This window comes from Rhagoletis zephyria, unplaced genomic scaffold (assembly GCF_001687245.7).
Source record: "Rhagoletis zephyria isolate East Lansing unplaced genomic scaffold, Rhagoletis_zephyria_1.1 Rzeph_scaffold_00348, whole genome shotgun sequence".
Taxonomy (NCBI): domain Eukaryota; kingdom Metazoa; phylum Arthropoda; class Insecta; order Diptera; family Tephritidae; genus Rhagoletis; species Rhagoletis zephyria.
Genome location: NW_016157432.1, coordinates 138948 through 147368, shown reverse-complemented (window position 1 = coordinate 147368; position 8421 = coordinate 138948). Strand labels below are relative to the sequence as shown.

The 8421-nt window shown below is 34.1% G+C and overlaps 1 protein-coding gene across 1 annotated transcript in view; it reads right to left on the bottom strand.

The window, feature by feature from the left end:
* The window catches only part of LOC108359146 (uncharacterized), a 154301-nt gene that overhangs the window by 51566 nt on the left and 94314 nt on the right, over positions 1 to 8421 (bottom strand). The window contains exon 2 of the mRNA XM_017610845.1: positions 3849 to 3978. Coding sequence (XP_017466334.1) covers positions 3849 to 3978 — 130 coding nt within the window. The remainder of the gene's footprint in view (positions 1 to 3848; positions 3979 to 8421) is intronic.

Genomic DNA, 8421 nt, shown 5'->3' with positions numbered 1-8421 from the left:
AATGAAAGCATCTGATGAGGCGGCTCTTGGAGTTTTCGAGAGAAAGATTCTGCGAAAGATTTACGGACCTTTACGCGTTGGTGATGGCGAATATCGCAGACGATTTAACGATGAGCTGTATGAGCTTTACAACGATATAGACATAGTGCAGCGAATTAAAATTCAGCGGCTCCGCTGGCTTGGCCATGTCGTTCGGATGGACAGAAACGCTCCTGCTCTGAAAATATTCAACGCGGGCCGCGATGCTGGTAACAGAGGAAGAGGAAGGCCTCCTCTGCGTTGGAAAGACCAGGTGGAGAAGGACTTGGCTTCACTTGGCATTTTCAATTGGCGTCAGTTAGCACAGAAGAGTAATGACTGGCGTGCTGTTTTGGACTCGGCCAAAATCGCTTAGGCGGTTACAGCGCCAATTAAGAAGAAGAAGAAGAGAAAAAAGGTGGCGGTAATTTCTGCATACTCAACTCAAAATTTGTATTTTTTGGATTATGACACTATTGAAGTAAATGAGCGATATGAATATAATTACATACCTGTGTATATGGTAATATATTATTAGCTTCAAAATTGAGTTTAAAGTGATTGTTTTTTTTTAACATTTCCAATGTTTTTCATGGTAAATATTTTTTGTGAATTTTTTATTAAAATAATGGTTATGTTTTATCATACGACATATAAATCGAATTCCAAACTTTGTATGATATTTCTATATTTACAATCGACTTCACAATCGATTATGCTTAGCTACTAGATCAGCAAACAAAAAATGATTAGTTAATTTGAAGCTTGTGGTACGCGTATTGCGAAATAATTATACATTGCTGAGGAATGTAAAAACCGAATTTTCGGTTTTCGTTTTAAACGCAAAACCCTAAAAAATACTGAAAAATATCATAAACCAAATTTAAAAAACCGGTTCTTGGAAACACCGATCTTATTTGAACATGCCTATCTTCAGCGACACCAGTTTCTTAACACGAACTTTTAAGGAGCAGTCATTTCTTTAAATACTGGTTAATTGTTATTATTGCTTGTATTGTATAAAATAACAAGTAAGAAAGTCTAAGTTCGGGCGAAGCCGAACATTAAATACCCGGCGCAAGTATTAAATATATGTTTTTTCACCCTTCCGAAACCTTCCGCTAGATGGTAAGCCGGGGTGTATCAATTTTGAGTAAATTAGCGTCCTTCAATTTCGAAATATTGAAGTTTCAAGCATTTCTTAAATTTACCGTTATATGAGAATCGGCCGTTATTTTAGTCCGATTTCAATAATTTTCAACGTTTTGCTTACACGTGGCAAGTACAATAACCATACCGAGTTTGGTACAAATTGGTAGAACGGTTACCGATATACTTATATGTGATCATAAGTGGGCGGTGCCACGCCCATTTTCCAAAATTTTACCATAAACGTATTTCTTGGTAAAGAATTGTTGCAAGCATCAATTTTGAATAAATTAGCTTTAATATTTACTGATTTATCGAAGATTTCGTATTTCTCTAAATTACCGTTATATGGGATGTAGGCGTGGTTATTGTCCGATTTTTTTAAATTTTCGGCCATTTGGTATTCTGTAGCAAGGCCAAACAACTGTGCCAAGTTTGGAAGAAATTGGTGCAGCGGTTACCAAGATATACATACACTGTAACCATAAGTGGGCGTGGCTACGCCCATTTTCCAAAAATTTACAATATACTTAGTTTTTCATAATCATCAGTATTTACTAAAATATCGCAGTTTTCCTATTTCTGAAAATTACCGTTATATGGGAGGTAGGCGTGGTTATTGTCCGATTTTTCCCATTTTCCCCAATACCATCCGTCCTACGCCAGACAGAAGTGCACGTACCAAGTTTCGTTAAGATATCTCAGTTTTTACTCGAGTTATCGTGTGCACGGACGGACGGACAGACAGTCACCGCTTAATCGATTTATCTTTTCATTCTGATCATTTATGTATACATTTGTCTATATCTATCTCGATTCGTTTTGCCTGTTACAAACAACCGTTATGTGAACAAAGTTATAATACGCTTGTGCACAAGTGCGCTCGGGTATTAAAATGCTTACGGTTTGAAAATTCCACCATTTGCGCTACAAAGGGTATTCTTTTGTTGTACCTACCATCTTTTCTTGTTGATCGATTGTGCCTATTATAAATTATATATAGTATAGATTTAACAAGTAAAGAAGTATAAGTTCCGGCGAAACCGAACTTTATATACCCGGCGCACGTATCAAATATCGTCGATTCAACTTTCTCTAAACTGCATTTGCATGATAAGCAGGAGGGTTTTCCCGATTTCAAACTGTTTTGATAATATGCTGAATTAGAGTTAATGCAGTAATTGAACCAAGTTTGGTAGAAATCTATAAACAGGTTACCGAGATACACCTTGTAGTCATAAAGTGGGCGGTGCCACGTCCAATTCCTAAAAGTCTATAGCAGTCTTATTTATTGTTAAGAGGTTGTTGTAACTATTAACTTGAAGTAAATTAGCGTCCTCAGTTATTGAAATATCGGAGTTTTTGGATGTCTGAAATTTACGGTTATACGGGAAGTGGGTGTAATTTTAGTCCGATTTGAACAATTTTCAACGATTTCTTCCTTGTACTAAGGTTATTAAGTGCACCAAGTTTGGTAGAAATTGATGAACCAGTTACCGAGATACACATTTGTGGTCATAAGGGGCGGCGCCACGCCCATCATCCAAAAATGTATAATAATATAATTGTGGGCTAAGGGGTTATTGTAACTATCGATTTTGAGTCAATTAGCTTCAGTAGTTACTAATTTATCGCAGTTTTCGTGTTTTTGTAAATTACTGTTATATGGGCGTGGTTATTGCCCGATTTCAAAGATTTTCATCAGATTTCTTAGCTAAACCCTAGGCAAGGCTCGTACCGAGGTTGGGAAAGATTGGTGAAGCGGCTACTGAGATACAGCATTTCATCATATGTGGGCGGGGTCACGCCCATTTTCTAAAAATTTCATAATAATACTATTTTTTACCAAAATTCGACCTAACATTCTAATTTTCAACAATTTAGATCAAATATTTACTGAAATATTGTAGTTTTTGCATTTTTCGAAAATATATGGGAGGTGGGCGTGATTACAGTCCAATTTCGCCCATTTTCAATATCAACCTACCTTGGATAAAGGCAAACCTACATACCGAATTTCGTTGAGATATCTAAATTTTTGCTTGAGTTATCGTGTACACGGTCGGACGCACAGACACAGACGGACAGACAGACATGGCTTAATCGACTTCTCTATTCACTCTGAGCATTTATGTATACATTTTGCACACCGTCTTCAAAAGAGTCAAAACTCAAAATAATAGGTTCGTCAGAAAATACGAAAAACTATTTCGTAGCCCATGCGAATCATATGGGCAAGGGCGACTTTACCTTAGGTCTTTCAAGAAATTATAACAAAAATTTTCTCCAGCTTTTGCTGAAAGGTAAATAAAAGCTCTGTGTACATTTTTAGCGCATCATTTCAAAAATGCCAAATTTTGAGTTGTGACTCTTTTGAAGACGGTGTGCGATTTGTCTATATCTATCTCGATTCGTTTTGGCTGTTACAAACAACCGTTATGTGAACAAAGTAAATATACCCTTGTGCACAAGTGCGCTCGGGTATAAAAACAATTCGGCGATTGTGGTAAAGACTACAATAAATATGCAAATATGTAGATGTGTGCATTCAAAAATCTTATTTTCTCAAAATTACAAATGCTCAATGCGATGTGAAAACTTTTGAGAATTTGTCCATCTGATCTGGTTAAATATTTTATTCTTCCGTTTTGTTAGTTAAATTTAATGACCTTGCTACCTACCTTTTGTGCAAATAACCTGCCGCCGATTTTGTTCATCTATTTTGCAAGTGCACTCCATTGGGCAGATTCGACCAGGACCTGTGAGAACGGGCATTGCCAGGAGGCATATCACGAAACATTGCAGCAACATCTGGAATTAAGGAATGGAATGGAAATTATAATTGCATGATCAATTCGAATTGAGTTTCGCATGAAATAAATGAATTGGAATCAAAAATTACATCAATTGAAAGTAGACCGACCTATTTATTATTTAAATACGTAAATTGTATGTATATATGTACATAGCTTACATAAATACATAAATTGTAGGTAGAAGATTATAGATTATTTCGTAGGCTGACAGGTAAAATACATTAAGTACATTCAGAACGAATTTGAAATTTTGAGGTTTTAAACACTTTACCATTAAAATTCAACCGGGTTATTTTATGCTTTCAAATCCTTATAGCCTATACACTAGACACCCAGGAGTGAACGCGTGTAGGTGTTTTGGGGGTTCAAACCCTCTTTCTTCTTATATACGTAGTTATTTGTTTTGTTTCCGTAAAAGTGTATGAATTTTCAATTGTTTGCAAAACTCGGCAGATAAAGAACAAACCATGGTAAATGAATAAAAGGTTGAAAGCAGTATTGGCACTTTGTGGTAGATCTACCACATTTTGGGTAATTTTTCACTTCTACAACAACTACCACATTTTTTAAAAAACTACCACAATTTTACTGAAATAAAATTATTAACCTAATTTGAAAAATGTTTTTTTTTCATAAGAGTTGAACAGTCAATTCTCCTCGATATGAATTAAAATGCCAAGAAAATGTATTGTGAATGATAATCTGCACTTACGTGAGGCGATTTTCTTAGAGACTCGACATTGCCTGAGAATACGCCTGTGAAGTTGTTTACCAACAGTATTTCCATAGACAACACCACTTAAGAACTTATTGCAAAAATTAGGAATAATATCTTTTTTATGACAAAGATATATGTATGTACCTTCTAAGGCAATAAAAATGAGAACCTTAGTAGGCAAATACATATCTCGAAAAAATGACGCTATAGAACAAAACTAAGAATGCAGTTTATCTTCATTTGAATACTACTTCATAGTTTGATATATCTTTTTTTGGCAAATTTTTACGTTACTACAAATATTCTACCACACTTTTCCTGAGATCTACCACTGTTTTTATTGATAATCAACCACTAATTGAATTTCTGAAGTGACAACACTGGTTGAAAGCTTAAAAATAAATTAATAATTAGGAAATATTACAGTGTCTTGAAATTTTTCTTTCAACCGGACTAAATTGATGTTGATAGATAACTCATACGCCATGGCATCTGAACGGTATACGTTTTCTTTCACGAGCCCGCACTCACGGAAATGACGTTTTTGACATTTTTCATTTGATGTGACCATCTGAATAGGCTGGCTGTATATATTTATTTAATCTAGTTATAATATTACTAATGTGCTGTCAAAAGGACAGCCCATCTGAAGTATGTTGACTTATACTTGCAACAATGCAATTTCAACATACATAGGTTGGGAGTACTTTAAGACCCTAGGAATTAATTTTCAATATACTGTAAATAAAATTCTATCAAAATTTCAAGTCATCTGAAGTATGTTGAGTAATCGGTTTTTATTGACATCTTTAATAGATAAAAACGCATAAACAAGATCGCTGTTCAGCAGCCAGCCCTCCGGATCTCGATTTATATATTAAGAAGCAGAAAAATACTAGTCCAATTATGGACCAAAACCACTATTTTGAGAGTCAAAAAATAAAATGAATTCATGAATATACAATAAAAAACTTTTGATTAAGTACACCTTAATATATTACACATTTTTATTTAGCAGCCTTAGATATGCCAATAATTAGTGTTAAATTTTTTGAGTATCAATTAAAAGCAAAAATAAATACATAAATATTCCAAACTTTCGAGCATAAATTTAAATGGGGTATTCTATGAGTAAGTGAATCTTTGTGTTTATAAAGTAACTCATTGAACATGGAATGCTTGATGAATCAATGCTAAATACATACAATTAACGTACATATTTTCGAAGAAAAAATTGAGTTATATTATTTTATTACTCTGTAAATGCACTCAAAGCTTCAACATTAGAAATGTAATTGAATACGGCAATATATTTTAATATAGAAGGCTCTGCGAAATCAAGTATTTACAAAGTTATTATTTTTTTTGAAGTGGGGAATAAATGTCTCGATCTTTCTTCGTCCCAAAGAAGCAACACGGCATTGAAGTAAAATAGACATTTATCTTATATAATGGGATGAAATCACTACGGTTTTGCATGTCCCACCCGTGACAAAAAAGTTTTAGTCTTCGTACTGCTTAGTTACTACTTTAGGGATTTTCCTATAATTTCATAATTTCATAATTTCTAATGGTGCCTAACAATAAAAGAAACCAAGTTTAACGTTTCAAACCTATGTTTAATGCCACAAAACTTTGAAGTTCAGGTTGACTAAACACCACAATACTGTTGTTGGGCTAAGCGATGTAGTAAACAATTTCGCGTGGTCAGCTCGAAAAGTCAAGGTAAACATTACTATCATAAAGACGTCAGAGAATTCTATTATGAGGGTTGCTTAACAACAATCCAAAAGTTAATACTAACAATTTTCTCAGAAATTCCAACCAAGAAAATCTAGAAGTTCGCCTAACTTATAAATTCAATCCAAAAATAGCCTTTAAGTGACAAAGATATATGTATCTGCGTACAACTATTCTAATGCCCTTTTCTGATTAGACATCGATACACAAGATTTTGTCTGACGTTCTATGGTTTCACCAAAGAATAGCTAAATTTGAGCCTGATTTGTCCATGAAATCAGTTTTCCAAAAATAACTCAACTGCAGCCACTTTTAGGGCCCATTACTTAATGTCTGGTTAAAACTAACAGCAGGTTAGACATCGCTATCGTCGTGATAACAGCTAGTCTAAAGAAACTTGAAAATCATTAAGGCACATTCGAACTTTCATTGCAATCAAATGCACCGTGCAGAAGTGCATTTGGAAAAATGCATATAAAATCTTATGCGTTTGCAAATAATCCATTCTCCCATCCTTTTTAACACATCAATCTGGCGACTTCTAGCTTTCGTTTGGTATAATTATTGCCCCCTAAAATAGATCCTGAGGGAGCAGTATATCGTGCGTCTACTGTGATAAAAGTGGGTCAACTGATCTTGTATTTGGCCTCTAACAATTTTTATACCTAAACCCTTTGATATGGATCTCACTAGAAGCTCCATTTCATGAAGAAACTCGTACGTGTCCTACCCGTGACAAAATTTGTCCCACCCGTGACAGGAGGATTTTTCTTTTTTAATAATTAACAACTAATTCTTGTTATGGTATGGACGAGTGTCCAGATTTGTCGATTTCGCGCCAATTTGGCGATTTTTTTGGATATTTGCGCGTAAAAATTTAGGAAATCACCATTGTCGATTTTTGGCGATTTTTTTCCCTTCAAATAAATTTTTCCGAATTATAAAAATATACAAAACTTAGTTTTCCAGGATAATTTTACAGAAGAGGCTAATAAACTGCGTGATAAACTTGACTTAAAAATCATATTAAAAGACTGTAAAAAACTTTTGATCACCCTAATCGAAGAACTTTTGAAACGATTACCTAGTCAATTAAATACTTTTAAAAAAGCTTTGATTTTGTCAACAGAAGAGTGTGTGACTCAAAAGATGGCGAGTTTCAGGGACCTGCCAATTCACTATTTAGCTTTGAAGGAAAGAAAAGCAGCGGAAAGTGAATATTTAAATCTTTTACCTTTCTCCCGGAATAACTTTTCTCAGAACCATTCCATCCGACTCTGCAGAATTTTGGATAATTGCTTACGGAGTGAAAACCGCAACAGGCAATGAAATGTTTGGAAATATAAGTAAATTCATTTTATTATCCTTGCCGCACTCACATGCTTTGTTGAACGCGTTTTTTCCGTAATGAATTTAACAAAAACTAAGATTCGAAATAGGATGATGTTAATTCAATGGTTCGAATAAAGTGTTATATGAAGGCTAATAGTTTCTGCTGCAAAACGTTTCCAATATCAAACAGTATGTTATCAAGGTTGAATAGCTCAATATATGACAACAACAGAAATGTAAATCATTCGGACACTAAAGGTTATTTTAAAGAAATTGTGAAAATAGCTGATCTCCCCTTATTATAGGTTGTGTTTAATTTTTAGCGCCGAGCTCTTAAAAGCAGATTGTGCGATTAATCAATTAATATAAATTATAATAAATTTAATAATTGCGCAGTCCTATTGCAAAATGTGTTGAAACAAATATTTTTAAAAAGTATGCGTATTTTTAAAGAAAATTTTTTGTAGGTCACTAATATATAAGTGACTTGTGTTATTTATTATTAACCCTTAATTAGGCGCATGAAGAAAACCACACAATTAGAGGCATGGGGTTCCTTAGTGGCCCTAATAAAAGTGTTGAAAAAAGAGTTTTCAAAGTAAAAAAAAGGAAGTGTGTATTAACAAAAATATTAAAGTACTCTATTAT